This window comes from Oncorhynchus tshawytscha, linkage group LG16, assembly GCF_018296145.1.
Source record: "Oncorhynchus tshawytscha isolate Ot180627B linkage group LG16, Otsh_v2.0, whole genome shotgun sequence".
NCBI lineage: Eukaryota > Metazoa > Chordata > Actinopteri > Salmoniformes > Salmonidae > Oncorhynchus > Oncorhynchus tshawytscha.
Window position 1 is genome coordinate 18,378,135 of NC_056444.1, and position 14,885 is coordinate 18,393,019.

At 45.9% G+C, this 14,885-nt stretch overlaps 2 protein-coding genes across 2 annotated transcripts in view; both read left to right on the forward strand.

Annotated features, from left to right (window-relative positions):
• Positions 1-5,647, forward strand: part of LOC112216508 (polycystic kidney disease 1 like 1) — a 41,646-nt gene extending 35,999 nt beyond the window's left edge. The window contains exons 51-58 of the mRNA XM_042298642.1: positions 38-142; positions 2,191-2,331; positions 2,416-2,550; positions 2,766-3,020; positions 3,623-3,784; positions 3,935-4,075; positions 4,273-4,391; positions 4,596-5,647. Of these exons, the coding sequence (XP_042154576.1) occupies positions 38-142; positions 2,191-2,331; positions 2,416-2,550; positions 2,766-3,020; positions 3,623-3,784; positions 3,935-4,075; positions 4,273-4,391; positions 4,596-5,154 (1,617 nt within the window). The 3' untranslated portion in view covers positions 5,155-5,647. The remainder of the gene's footprint in view (positions 1-37; positions 143-2,190; positions 2,332-2,415; positions 2,551-2,765; positions 3,021-3,622; positions 3,785-3,934; positions 4,076-4,272; positions 4,392-4,595) is intronic.
• Positions 5,648-5,776: 129 nt separating this feature from the next.
• LOC112215483 (protein disulfide isomerase family A, member 4) lies at positions 5,777-14,433 on the forward strand. The gene is made up of 10 exons (XM_024374547.2): positions 5,777-6,070; positions 7,593-7,755; positions 7,972-8,177; positions 8,351-8,489; positions 8,717-8,922; positions 9,056-9,214; positions 12,590-12,741; positions 12,879-13,035; positions 13,252-13,485; positions 13,697-14,433. Exons 1-10 carry the CDS (start codon positions 5,992-5,994, stop codon positions 14,110-14,112), a joined length of 1,911 nt encoding a protein of 636 aa, XP_024230315.1. The 5' UTR covers positions 5,777-5,991; the 3' UTR covers positions 14,113-14,433.
• Positions 14,434-14,885: the final 452 nt, after the last annotated feature.

The following is a 14,885-nucleotide window of genomic DNA, read 5'->3' on the forward strand; positions in this document are numbered from 1 at the left end:
AGCTGTAGCTTTGTTTGCCTTCATCTCTCCTCTCCAGCTCCTTTTCCTCCTCGTCTCTCTGGTCCAGCTCATCCTCCAGATCTGTTCTGCTGGAGAGAAAGGCATACTGGGATACTTGAGAGACCCCCAGAGTTGGCTCCAGGTGAGAGAGAACCCCCTCCCTTCTCTCATACAGTATATACAGCAATACATTCTCTGTAAATCTGGGTTTGCTCACTGTAGTTGTCTGAGTCCTCTAGCTCAAGCTAGCCTCTTCATACTCAGTACTAAGCAAACCACACTGAACTTTATACCCTACAAACATTTCTCTCAGTAGGAATTTTCTTTCTGTTTGTTTAGCAATAATAGGTCAGTTTGCCCTTCTCTCTGTCTCCCTCCAGGTCAGTATACTCCTGGTAACACTTCTCTCCGTCTCCCTCCAGGCCAGTATACTCCTGGTAACACCTCTCTGTCTCCCTCCAGGCCAGTATACTCCTGGTAACACCTCTCTGTCTCCCTCCAGGCCAGTATACTCCTGGTAACACCTCTCTGTCTCCCTCCAGGCCAGTATACTCCTGGTAACACTTCTCTCTGTCTCCCTCCAGGCCAGTATACTCCTGGTAACACTTCTCTCTGTCTCCCTCCAGGCCAGTATACTCCTGGTAACACTTCTCTCTGTCTCCCTCCAGGCCAGTATACTCCTGGTAACACCTCTCTGTCTCCCTCCAGGCCAGTATACTCCTGGTAACACTTCTCTCTGTCTCCCTCCAGGCCAGTATACTCCTGGTAACACCTCTCTGTCTCCCTCCAGGTCAGTATACTCCTGGTAACACTTCTCTGTCTCCCTCCAGGCCAGTATACTGCTGGTAACACTTCTCTCTGTCTCCCTCCAGGCCAGTATACTCCTGGTAACACTTCTCTCCGTCTCCCTCCAGGCCAGTATACTCCTGGTAACACCTCTCTGTCTCCCTCCAGGCCAGTATACTCCTGGTAACACTTCTCTCCGTCTCCCTCCAGGCCAGTATACTGCTGGTAACACCTCTCTGTCTCCCTCCAGGCCAGTATACTCCTGGTAACACTTCTCTCTGTCTCCCTCCAGGCCAGTATACTCCTGGTAACACTTCTCTCTGTCTCCCTCCAGGCCAGTATACTCCTGGTAACACTTCTCTCTGTCTCCCTCCAGGCCAGTATACTCCTGGTAACACTTCTCTCTGTCTCCCTCCAGGCCAGTATATTCCTGGTAACACTTCTCTCCGTCTCCCTCCAGGCCAGTATACTCCTGGTAACACCTCTCTGTCTCCCTCCAGGCCAGTATACTCCTGGTAACACCTCTCTGTCTCCCTCCAGGCCAGTATACTCCTGGTAACACTTCTCTCTGTCTCCCTCCAGGCCAGTATACTCCTGGTAACACTTCTCTGTCTCCCTCCAGGCCAGTATACTGCTGGTAACACTTCTCTCTGTCTCCCTCCAGGCCAGTATACTCCTGGTAACACTTCTCTCTGTCTCCCTCCAGGTCAGTATACTCCTGGTAACACTTCTTTCCGTCTCCCTCCAGGCCAGTATACTCCTGGTAACACTTCTCTCTGTCTCCCTCCAGGCCAGTATACTCCTGGTAACACCTCTCTGTCTCCCTCCAGGCCAGTATACTCCTGGTAACCATTCTCTCTGTCTCCCTCCAGGTCAGTGTACTCCTGGTAACACCTCACTGTCTCCCTCCAGGTCAGTGTACTCCTGGTAACCCTTCTCTCTGTCTCCCTCCAGGTCAGTGTACTCCTGGTAACACATCTCTGTCTCCCTCCAGGTCAGTATACTCCTGGTAACCCTTCTCTCTGTCTCCCTCCAGGCCAGTATACTCCTGGTAACCATTCTCTCTGTCTCCCTCCAGGTCAGTGTACTCCTGGTAACACCTCACTGTCTCCCTACAGGTCAGTGTACTCCTGGTAACCCTTCTCTCTGTCTCCCTCCAGGTCAGTGTACTCCTGGTAACACATCTCTGTCTCCCTCCAGGTCAGTATACTCCTGGTAACCCTTCTCTCTGTCTCCCTCCAGGCCAGTATACTCCTGGTAACCCTTCTCCCTGTCTCCCTCCAGGCCAGTATACTCCTGGTAACACCTCTCTGACTCCATCCAGGCTAGTATACTCCTGGTAACACCTCTCTGTCTCCATCCAGGCTAGTATACTCCTGGTAACACCTATCTGTCTCCATCCAGGCCAGTATACTCCTGGTAACCCTGGTGTACTACATCTACTACATCTATCAGTCCATTCTGAATCTGGAGGTCGTTGACCTGCTGCAGCGACACGACTTCAGGATGCATGTGGATGTCAGCTTACTGTCTACCTGGGAACAGGTGAGAATGGGAGAGAGTGAGGTGTATGTGTGTATGATGATGATGATGATGATGATGATGATGATGAGTCCTCTGTATCTCCAGCACACCCATACACTGCGTGGCATACTGCTCTTCCTCCTGGTGGTGCGGTGTATGTGTTTGTCGGGGGTTAACAGAACCATGGCCGCCTCAGTGACTCTACTCAGACTCGCCTTCTCCAGACTTCTCTGGCCAATGGTAAACAACCCACAGACACTGCAACCTTTCACCTTCTACCTTAACTACAAACAGTCCACATGGAAACTATTTAAAATATAATAATCCTAATTTAAATGTTTTTTAAAGAAGTTTCAAGTAACAGTTCAGTACTTCAGGTAAAAGTTAATTGGTTAAAATTCACCCTTTGTTTCCAGTGTGTCCTGATGTTTATACCGTTTCTATTCCGTCCCCAGCTGTCAGGAGTTGTTCTGTTGGTGGCTCTGTCCTCTGTGGGAAACCTGCTGCTCCTGAGGAGGTCCTGGGGGTCCAGCTCCCTGCCCCACTCCGTCTTCACACTCCTGTCTCTCTCCAGGGGCCAATTGGGCTCCCGGGCCCCCTCCCTGCCCGTGGCCTCTCAGCCCCACCAGCTCCACAGCCCCAACAGCCTGTCTTTGTCTTTCTACCATGGAGCTCTCTGTCTCACCTTCACTGTGGCCTGGACAGCAGTGGTACTCATTAAACTTTTTGAAACACTTTTTATAATACTGTTTTTGTAAGGTGTGTGCGTACTGGTAGCGAAGTCCGGTGCAGGAGAGCAGAGATTTGTGAGCAAAAGGGCAAAATGCGCAAAAACAGTCACAAGAATTATGTTTAACAATAAACATCTTCGTGAAATACCACAGGAAAAACAAACCAGTCTGGCGCATCAACAACAATCACGTAACACAAACAATCTTACACAAAAACATGAGGGGGAACAGAGGAATAAATACGCCGAACCCCGCCCGAACAAGGAGAGGGGCTGACTTCGGCGGAAGTCGTGACAGTTTTTAAACACTTTTTATAATACTGTTTTTAAACACTTTTTATAACACTGTTTTTAAACACTTTTTATAATACTGTTTTTAAACATTTGTGTTTGATAAAATCCTTGACATAAATGAACTAGTTTCCAAGGCGATCCAGAGACAACAAACATACACGTAGTCTACCCTACAGTACTGTGTGTATACATCACCCTGTACTTTGTTGTTGCTTTATCCAGCCCTAGCAAGCTACATCTGTCTGCTGTAAACCCTCTGCTCCTGTCTGTCTGTCTGTCTGTCTCTAGTTGACTGGAATCGTCTCCTCGTTAGTGAGAGCTGCTAAACTAGCTGGTAGGAGGAGGAGCCTACTGACTCTCTGTGACGTGGTTGGCTACGTCAGGGGTCGGGCAGCTGTGCTCATTGGCCAACGCAGACAGAGATGGACAGATAGCCATGCCCACAGGAGAGTGAGTGACCTTTGACCTCCATGCTAATGTCCGAAAGATAGTTTTGAATATAGGACTGCTTTGCTTTGACTGTGAATGAAAGCAGAGAACAACCTTGTGGTTTAGATTGAGGCATGGAAGGGCTGGCTGATATCTATTTTTTCTCCTCAGAGTTTTTACCTGGAGGAATGTGAGAGCCTGGTGGATGAGCTGCAGTTTAGACTAAATGCCTTCTCTAACAGTCTGCACCACACCCTACATCCTAAAGATATCTTCTCCCCCACCCAGAGCCCCTCCAGCCTGGCCTCACAGGTGGGCACACCCACACTGTCTGAACCAACCTGCCAGTGTATATATGATTTAGGCATAACCTTTGAATATGTAAGCCTCTGTGAAGCAATCTAGGTGGAGTTAGTTAGACATATTCCACTTTCAATTTGAACTGACCACCATCTCATGAGCTGTCCCTGATTCCAGCACAGTTTTAAGAGTGTGTGTTTCTTTTGTAGCGCTCTGCTGCCAGTGAAACAGCACACGTGACTGAAGAAACACTTCTCAATGATCCCCCTGACATCACCAACCTCCCACTGACCTCCAGGGAACACTCACCTGACGCACACCACTACAGGTAAAACCACAACTAAATATAATTCACATCAAAAACAGCATAAGCCTGCCATAGAATGGCAGAGGTGATTCACTGAACTATGTTCGCCCAGTGACTACTTGATTATTTGAGTTTATGTTTAGGCTTTAGCTCAGTTAGTTAGCATAGCCCTAAGTCACTCAGATGGCCTGGTTTGTTAACCAGTCGTTTTTATTTCCATCCCAGGTCTCAGCTTGAGTTGGAGACCCTCCACCATCTGCAGCAGTCAGGCCAGAGGAGGCAGACCCCAGCCCCAGCTGGGGGACTCTCAAGTAGGGTTGGGCCATCTGTCAGTCCCCTGCATAGTGGAGCACCAGGGTGGATCTCCCGAGAGCACCCATCAGACAGAAACCTCCAGATCTCCACCTCCATAGGGGGGCCAAGCTACCTCTCCTCCCCAGATTCGGTGCACCTAGCTGAGGCTCGGACATGGGACAACATGCCTCAGATCCAGAGCCTAACAGGCTGGATAGATAATCAGCTGGTTAAGACTGTGGTTCTGGAGAATCAGATCAGCCACTGGACCACTGTCGGTCGGTCTGGTAAGAAGAGCCACAGAAGTCCCAGAAACACCCAATGGGCTACAGTAGAAGGGCCCAGCTCCAGATATACCACTGCTTCTGGGGTGATGGAGGGCCATGGAGGGCCACACAGGGCTGTGGTGGAGGTTATGGTCCATGGGAGCCCGGAGACTGAGCCAGAAGAGGAGGGATTCCTAGGGACAGTCAGACAGTGCTGGGGTTGACACTGTATGTCAAGTCTAATGAATGAATGAGTGAAATAATGAATTATCTTCATCAATATGCTATTCAAGAGGGATATAGTGTCGAAAATTATGTTTAAATACTCTGTGTGGAGGGAATCAGGCTTAATTACAAGTATTCAGTAGGCCACTGCTTGTGTCACCATGTCTATTTTCAAAAACATTAAATAAACAATGTGCCCTGGTTGTAAAACAAATAAGTAAATGGTGTGTAAAATACATTCTCAAATAAATGGTGTGCAGGATAGGGTGAGGGGAGCGCACACTGTTTCTTGAAAGAATGAACATTACAACATGGCTCACTGACTAACTAATATGTTTACAGGACAGCTGCATTGTTGCAGCAATCCAGAGACGGTCCTTTCACAATAAATAAATAAACCTCTTCATTATCCTGTTGATATCAAAAGTACTAGTCCAACTTTTTCTTGTTTTACTGTTCACTCACTGTTGAAAAACAGTAGTCTATTCAGTCCAATGACATTACAATAATTGGTAAACTATCCAATGGCACCCTCGAAGTACAGGATCCAGGAATTAAGTGGCGGTACGCAATTGGAGGAAAACCGACGATGACAGCCAATTAGAACGTGGCAAGTCAGACAAATTCAATTTCGGGAGGTGGGGAGCGTGATTTCTGAAGTCTTTCTAGTTTGTATGAAGCCACAAGCCAAAGATCAGTTTAACTTCACTTCAGGAATGATCAAGTGCTACAGAGATTGCTAATAATAGACCCATGTGATTATATTCATCAGTTACTAGCTTAAAGGGAGAAGTCTCACTCGTTACACGGATAGCATCCCATTGGAAAACCTGACAATGAGAAAGATAGTGCTGCTGCTAATTGTCTTGCTTGGCGTTGCCCACTTTGCCACTGTTATCCAATGTGAAGAAGATGGTAAGTAGTGAGCTAACGTTAACTAGTAATGAATTAAGTTTGCCAGTTCGTGTACACGCTAGCTAGCTGGCTTCTTCTGTCGTTATAATTAGCCAGTCAGCTCGTATTCGCGAGCTAGTTGGGTGACTAGCTAGCTAATTATTAACTGCTGGCTAGCTTTTATAGAATGTTGTGCGTACTCCGTAACGTTACAGCGTGGTTTTGTTTAGGTCTTATCATGACTAATTGCATAACATTGGGTCATTGGACATCCCATTTATTTAACCTTGTGAGGAAAGTGCCCCGACGCTGCACAAATGCTCAGTTTAAACGTAAATACACATTGCACGCGATACAGTTTAGAAAGATTTGGAACTTAACTGCTATAGGAATGACAAACATTTCTAATACTAAAGATACAATTACTGTACTCAGTGTAATCCATCCACCGGACAGGTGTGGTATATCAATACCAATATACAAGTGCACCTTGTGCTGGGGAAAATAAAAGGCCACTCTAAAATGTGCAGTTTTGTCACACAACACAATGCCACAGATGTCTCAAGTTGAGGGAGTGTGCGATTTGGCATGCTGACTGCAGGAATTTCACGAGAGCTGTTGCCAGATAATGTATTGTTAATTTCTCTTCAATAAGCTGCTTCCAACATTTTAGAGAATTTGGCAGTATGTCCAAACTCCAGAACATGTGTAACCATGCCAGCCCAAGGACCACAGCTGGCTTCATGTGTGGGATCGTCTGGCAAGCAACCCGGACAGCTGATACAACTGTGGGTTTGCACAACCAAAGAATTTCTGCACAAACTGTCAGAAACCGTCTCAGGGAAGCTCATCTATGTGCTCGTCATCCTCACCAGGGTCTTGACCTGACTGCAGTTCGGGATTGTAACTGACTTCAGTGTGCAAATGCTCACCTTTGATGGCCACTGGCATGCTGGAGAAGTGTGCTTTTCACAGATGAATTACGGTTTCAACTGTAACGGGCAGAATGCAGACAGCGTGTGTGGTGTTGTGTGGGTGAGAAGTTTGCTGATGTTGTGAACAGTGTCTCATGGTGGGGTTATGGTATGGGCAGGCATAAGCAATGGACAACAAACACAATTGCATTTTATCAATGGCGATTTGAGTGCACAGATACTGTGATGAGATCCTGAAATGGTCACACCAGATACTGACTGGTTTTATGATCCACCATACCATTTTTTTAAGGGATCTGTGACTAACAGACGCATATCTATATTCCCAGTCATGTGAAGTGAAATCCATAGATTAGGGCCTAATGAATTTATTTCAATTTACAGTTCATACAGTAGAAAGAACTCAAACTCAGTAAAATCTTAAATTGTTGTGTTTATTTTTGTTAATTGTATGTTCCATGCTTTCAGCTGAGAACCCAAAAGGTGGGCCTGCTGTAAGCTCCCCTGGGTTTGAGAGCTGGGTTTTGTTGCAACGCAAACCCAACTGCGCTGTCCTGACTTGTTGCTAGACGTTCTGTTGATTTCAGTGTTATCAATGATGTTTGCAGATGTAGCAGAAGTCGATGAGGTTAATGACAGTGACGATGAAGAGGATGAAGATGATGGAACAGAGGTGAAGGATGAGAACGGAGTGTTGGTCCTGACCGACAACAACTTTGACACGTTCATGGAGGGCAAGGACACTGTGCTGGTAGAGTTTTATGCCCCGTGGTAAGTTTGCGTAAAGGGAGAGTTGACAATAAGAAGTCAATATTTGTCAGTCATTGGCGACGTGTCCATCCACATCTATTGTGCAGCTCTTGGTAGCCGATAATGCAGTGTGAGAACCGGAAGGCCTTCATCTCAAATTCATGGGATATATGCACCATTGAAATAATTTTCCCCTTGATTGACACTTCTCTAATCTGTTCTCCTCCCCTCTCCCAGGTGTGGCCACTGTAAGCAGTTTGCTTCTGAGTATGAGAAGATCGCCCAGAGTCTGAAAGAGAATGACCCCCCTATCCCTGTGGCCAAGGTGGATGCGACCAAGTCCAGTTCCTTAGCAAGTAGATTTGAGGTGTCTGGATATCCCACCTTCAAGATCATGAAGAAGGGGGAGCCTGTGGAGTATGATGGCGCCAAGAATGAGCAGGGTAGGACAACCATTAACAAGACTGAGCTGGTAGCCTGGCTGTGTTTCTATATTTGACTACGCTAGTACATCTTGGCCTTGTTTGACTAAAGCGGAAACAGACTGGTACACAGGCTACTATCTTAGTTTCACTTCAGTAGCATTGGTAATGTTCTAACTGTGATTGTGTTTCAGTCATTGTGGCTCGAGTGAAAGAGGTGGCCCAGCCAGACTGGAAGCCCCCTCCTGAGGCAACCCTGGTGCTGACCAAGGACAGCTTTGACGATGTGGTCAACAACGCTGACATAATCCTGGTGGAGTTCTACGCCCCATGGTCAGTCAGTCCACCTCCAGACAACGTTTAGGATGCATCTCAATGATCTAGTCACTTCATGTCCTTGTCTCCTCTTCATCTCCACTGGTCTGACGCATGAAATATATCACGTCCTTTGTGTTTTCTATCTAGTAAAGGAGTGGAGGTGACAAAATAGCTTTATATGAAGCTTCATGACTGTTCCTGCCTAACAAAGCTTTATGGTGCCGTTTTAACTGTCCCTCCAGGTGTGGCCACTGTAAGCAGCTGGCTCCAGAGTATGAGAAGGCAGCCAAGGACCTGAGCCAGCGCTCTCCTCCCATCCCCCTGGCCAAGGTAGACGCCACCCAGGAGAAGGACATTGCCATCCGTTTCGGGGTGTCGGGGTACCCCACCCTCAAGATCTTCAGGAAGGGGAAGGCCTTTGACTACAACGGACCCAGAGAGAAGAGTGGTATGTCCACACTTCAGACTTTCAGACACTACCCAATAACTAAATATATCTGCTAACATTATGGATTTTAGGACGTGTCCCATTGTAATGATATAGCCAAGTGTTCTAACTATTCTGTGTGTTCTCTCTGTAGGAATTGTTGACTATATGAGCGAGCAGGCAGGGCCTCCCTCCAAGCAGGTGCAGATGGTGAAACAGGTGTCAGAGTTTATCAAAGATGGTGACGACGCTGTCATAGTGGGTGTGTTTTCCTCGGAGCAGGATACGACCTACGACCTCTACCTAGAGGCCTGTAAGTATTCAATAATTTTTAATTAACAATGCTTTGGTGTACACAGTGCAGGGTGCACAAGGCGCTTCAAGTACTGGAATACCTTGAAAATCTGACATTTTCTCAAGTTGGTACTTTTATTTAATCCGTTTTAGAATAAGGCTTTAATTTAACAAAATGTGGAAAAAGTCAAGGGGTCTGCATATGTATAAAAAATAACAGGAGACACCTGTCTGATTAATGCCTGTCTCAGTGGACTAATACATTGCTGAGGATGGCTCACCAGTAGTTTACCATTAATTTCTCATCTGCAATGTTTGTTTGGTTACAGTAATTTGTTAATGTATTCAATTATTAGTTTTTTACCATTCTCATTGTCTGAGTGGACACTTCGTTTGTGGACTGCACAACCTAGGCTACACTTGTAAATGGTATGACAACTTGTTCCTCACGTGTTTGGTTGGAGCGCTCTTGTCAATGTTGCGTAAGGACGCGCACCAGATTACCCATAGAAGTAGGCCTAGGCTACCTGGCCTGCATGTAAAGTATAGGCCAATAAACTTCCACATCTGATAGTGATGGTGAATTCTCACATTTTTCTTCACCTCAAACGGCACGTAATCAAAATCTGTTTTTACATGCATTGAGAGAGACTACGTTGAGGAATGATTGTCAATTTGTGAAAATGTTTCAGCTCTTTTGATAACCACTCAACACAATGGCGGGAGGGGCGAGCAGGCAGGCAATGTCATGCTCTGATCTGGTGGAAAAGTAATAGAATAGGCCTACCTGATCACTTCTTATCCCTTGCACAAATAGCCTACAGCTATGTCAGTCCAGAGCTCACTGGTACAGGAAACTCTGAGGGCCCAGAATATTCTATACAATATTGCAAGTTTGCTAGCACCAGCTTCAGGCTGGACCTAGTTGATACAATGTTTAAAGTTCCTTGTAGACAGGCCATGCGTAGCCAATGTGATTCATAGGATATGTATTTTTATCAGGGTATTTTCTACCTGCAGGCTACACTTTTATTTGTTGGCTTTCTGGAGGCTATTTTTTACATTGTTTGCAATAGAAGTTACTTTTAGAATTTTGATTAACCACATGATTTTCAGATACGAAGACTTTATTATACAATGCTCAAAAAAAATAAAGGGAACACTAAAATAACACATCCTAGATCTGAATGAATGAAATATTCTTATTAAATATACTTCTTTACATAGTTGAATGTGCTGACAACAAAATCACACAAATTATCAATGGAAATCAAATTTATCAACCCATGGAGGTCTGGATTTGGAGTCACACTCAAAATTAGTGGAAAACCACACTACAGGCTGATCCAACTTTGATGTAATGTCCTTAAAACAAGTCAAAATGAGGCTCAATAGTGCCTGTATGGCCTCCACGTGCCTGTATGACCTCCCTACAACGCCTGGGCATGCTCCTGATGAGGTGGCGGATGGTCTCCTGAGGGATCTCCTCCCAGACCTGGACTAAAGCATCCGCCAACTCCTGGACAGTCTGTGGTGCAACGTGGCGTTGGTGGATGGAGCGAGACATGATGTGCTCAATTAGATTCAGGTCTGGGGAACGGGCGGGACAGTCCATAGCATCAATGCCTTCCTCTTGCAGGAACTGCTGACACACTCCAGCCACATGAGGTCTAGCATTGTCTTGCATTAGGAGGAACCCAGGGCCAACCGCACATGGTCTCACAAGGGGTCTGAGGATCTCATCTCGGTACCTAATGGCAGTCAGCTACCTCTGGCGAGCACATGGAGGGCTGTGCGGCCCCCCCAAAGAAATGCCACCCCACGACTGACCCACCGCCAAACCTGTCATGCTGGAGGATGTTGCAGGCAGCAGAACGTTCTCCATGGCGTCTCCAGACTCTGTCACATGTGCTCAGTGTGAATCTGCTTTCATCTGTGAAGAGCACAGGGCGCCAGTGGCGAATTTGCCAATCTTGGTGTTCTCTGGCAAATGCCAAATGTCCTGCACGATGTTGAGCTGTAAGTACAACCCCCACCTGTGGACGTCGGGCCCTCATACCACCCTCATGGAGTCTGTTTCTGACCGTTTGAGCAAACACATGCACATTTGTGGCCTGCTGGAGGTCATTTTGCAGGTCTCTGGCAGTGCTCCTTGCACAAAGGCGGAGGTAGCGGTCCTGCTGCTGGGTTGTTGCCCTCCTACGGCCTCCTCAACGTCTCCTGATGTACTGGCCTGTCTCCTGATAGCGCTTCCATGCTCTGGACACTATGCTGACAGACACAGCAAACCTTCTTGCCACAGCTTGCATTGATGTGCCATCCTGGATGAGCTGCACTACCTGAGCCACTTGTGTGGGTTGTAGACTCTGTCTCATGCTACCACTAGAGTGAAAGCACCGCCAGCATTCAAAAGTGACACAAACATCAGCCAGGAAGCATAGGAACTGAGAAGTGGTCTGTGGTCACCACCTGCAGAACCACTCCTTTATTGGGGTTGTCTTGCTAATTGCCTATAATTTCCACCTGTTGTCTATTCCATTTGCACAACAGAATGTGAAATTGATTGTCAATCAGTGTTGCTTCCTAAGTGGACAGTTTCATTTCACAGAAGTGTGACTGACTTGGCGTTACATTGTGTTTAAGTGTTCCCTTTTATTTTTTGGAGCAGTGTATATGAAATGTAACTGTTCCATGGAAATGTGCATATGACAATCCTAACTGGCATGCAGTTTGGTAGAAATGGTAAGATAAATTGGCATTCTAAATTGAAAAGTTTGACCCCTGTAGAAAGCTACCTACTGGTAACTTCAGGAGCTTACTGGCAGAATCTGCCAAGGCCAGCTGGAAGAGGTTCGGGAACAGTTATTTTTTATTTATATTTATATATAGATATAGATAGATATATAGATATCCTAACCAGAAGATTATATATATCCTAACCAGAAGATTATTATATATCTTGATCTCTTGCTCCCTGTTATTTGTCTTGATTATTTAATCAGTGTGCTTAAAGCATAAGATGAGCTCAGTAGCCTACCTACAGTATAGATTTTCTTCAAACAGGGTGTGTCTATATAGGGAACTCTACGTTTAAATTTTTTTGTCTGGGACAGCCCTACAAAACAACATTGAGTAGAACTTAAGGTTCCCCAGAAGGTTGTGGCGATGAACTTTTAAAAATTGATGGTCCTTGAAAATAAATATTAGTGCTTGAAAAAGTACTTAAGTCCTTGAATTTGACTTGCCACGGTCTGTACGAACCCTGAGTGACTATACATAGCATGCTATATGTTTAGTATTGAGGGTGTATAGGAAATTCCTGCGCTCCTGTTGAGGCTTTCTAAAGGGGATCAATAGTGATTGTACTGTGTTCCCCTCCTATCTGTCCTCCCAGGTCATGTTCTTAGAGAGGACTTCAAGTTCCTCCATACCTTCAGTTCAGACTTGGCCAAGCTCCTCAAGGCCTCCCCCGGCCAGGTCGTCTTGGTGCAGCCTGAGAAGTTCAGGTCCAAGTATGAGAGAGCTTCACACACACTCACAATCAAAGTAAGTCTGTCCACAAGGTGTGTTTGTCTAACCTCAAGTAGACTTCAATGAAGCATGCTCTCCTGACCTAAGAAAATGCTGAAATTATTTGCATGTTTTAATGTATGATCTCATAACCTGGCCTCTCTCCTTTTCAGGACTCCACAGAGGTGTCTGAGGTGCAGGACTTTTTTAAGAAACACATCCTGCCACTGGTGGGTCACAGGAAACAGAGCAACGATGCTAAACGCTACACTAAGAGACCGCTGGTCGTTGTCTACTACGGTGTGGACTTCGGCTTCGACTTCAGGAAAGGCAAGTGTCCTCAACCCCTTATTTCCTAGATTGTGTGAATATTGTCTAAAGCTGCGTAGCTTCCATAATACCTTTCTTGACATGCTGAAGAGCTGGAACAAAAGCCTGCACTACCAGTAGCTCTCCTCCAGGACCGGCGGTTGGACAACCTTGGCGGTGTTAATTGCAGCTCATCTCATGCCTCATGTCTGATAACCCCTTCTCTTTCTGTTCTAGCCACCCAATTCTGGAGGAGCAAGGTTCTGGAGGTGGCCAAGGATTTCCCGGAATACACCTTTGCAATCGCTGACGAGGAGGACTATTCAGATGAGCTGAAGAGCCTGGGGCTCAGTGACAGCGGGGAGGAAGTCAATGTGGGGATTCTGGGAGATGGTGGCAAGAAGTTTGCCATGGAGCCTGAGGAGTTTGACTCTGAGGTGCTGAGGGAATTCATCATGGCCTTTAAGAAAGGTGAGCTTTACAGCAATTGTTATAAAATGTCACGACTTTAAACCACAAGATGTTGTATTGAGTTACATATTAACCTGAGTTGAGTACCTTGTCTGCAGCCAGCCAAATATCATCTGTGTGACAGGTCTTTGCCAATATCGTGTAATGGACTATACATTAGTGTCCATTGGTCACCATGTCTGTGTCCATTCTTGTCTCTCCCTCTCTGTAGGCAAACTGAAGCCCGTCATCAAATCCCAGCCGGTGCCCAAGAACAACAAAGGCCCTGTGAAGGTAGTGGTTGGAAAGACCTTCGACGACATTGTCATGGATATCAAGAAAGACGTCCTGATCGAGTTCTACGCCCCGTGGTGCGGTCACTGCAAGAAGCTGGATCCCGACTATACCGCCCTGGGCAAAAAATACAAGAACGAGAAGAACCTCGTCATTGCCAAAATGGACGCCACGGCTAATGACGTGCCTCACGACAGCTATAAAACAGAGGGCTTCCCTACCATCTACTTTGCACCTAGCAACCGCAAGCAGAGCCCAATCAAATTTGAGGGTGGGGATAGAACCATAGAAGGATTTAGTAAGTTCTTGGAACAGCATGCCACAAAGTTATCACAGAGCAAAGATGAACTTTAAAAATCACTTTCTGAGTAGCTAAGAACTTTAACCATGCCAGTGTAGAGACTACAAGTTCCAGGTGCCCTGGAGGAGCCGAGGGCAGACTATCAATTCCAAATCAACCCTTACTAGCCCCTACACCCTAGCCACCTATGTGCTAGTGTTTAGGGGGTCGGAGTTGTTTTGAGTGTCCCCGCAGAGGGCTGTTACTGAGTTTCTCTGATTTACCACATGTAAAATCTTTTTCTGTTCAAATCAAGAGATTCTGCTTTTGTTTTCCATGTCTAAAAGCATGTAAGCACTGAGTTCTAAGCCTTTTAAAATAAAACATGAACTGTGTGTTGTGTGGGGTGCATAATTATTCTCCTTGTCAGCTGTACTGAGGACAAAGGATGGGTGAAAGCAAAATTAAGGAATGTCTGTCCTATTATATAGGATGGGAGTATTCAACTCTTACCCTACAAGGTCCTGAGCCTACTGGTTTTCTGATCTACCTGAATTAATTGCACCCCTTCTAAATCGTTCCCTGATTAGAGGTCATATTAAGATTAATTGTTTTTAGATCCACTTTACTACATTTTAATTTGAAGTTTCATAAAAACATTGTTTTCTATTTAGCTTTACTGTTGGACAGATGTGGGAGGCTAGGCTCCATGTATGTGTTGTATCAATTTTGGGGATGTCCATTCCTGCAACTGTGGGCATTTAATGTGTAAGGTGATGGGTCAGGTTTAAAGGTAGACTGAGAATACCTAGATGCACGACAAACTAGTGAGTCAATATCTGCAACA

Bases quoted from the DNA above. Each gene is read 5' to 3' on its own strand.
- LOC112215483 (XM_024374547.2), top strand. From the start codon at position 5,992: ATGAGAAAGATAGTGCTGCTGCTAATTGTCTTGCTTGGCGTTGCCCAC. The intron at 8,178-8,350 runs GTAGGACAACCA...ATTGTGTTTCAG, and splicing joins TGGCGCCAAGAATGAGCAGG to TCATTGTGGCTCGAGTGAAA. The intron at 12,742-12,878 runs GTAAGTCTGTCC...TCTCCTTTTCAG, and splicing joins CACACACACTCACAATCAAA to GACTCCACAGAGGTGTCTGA.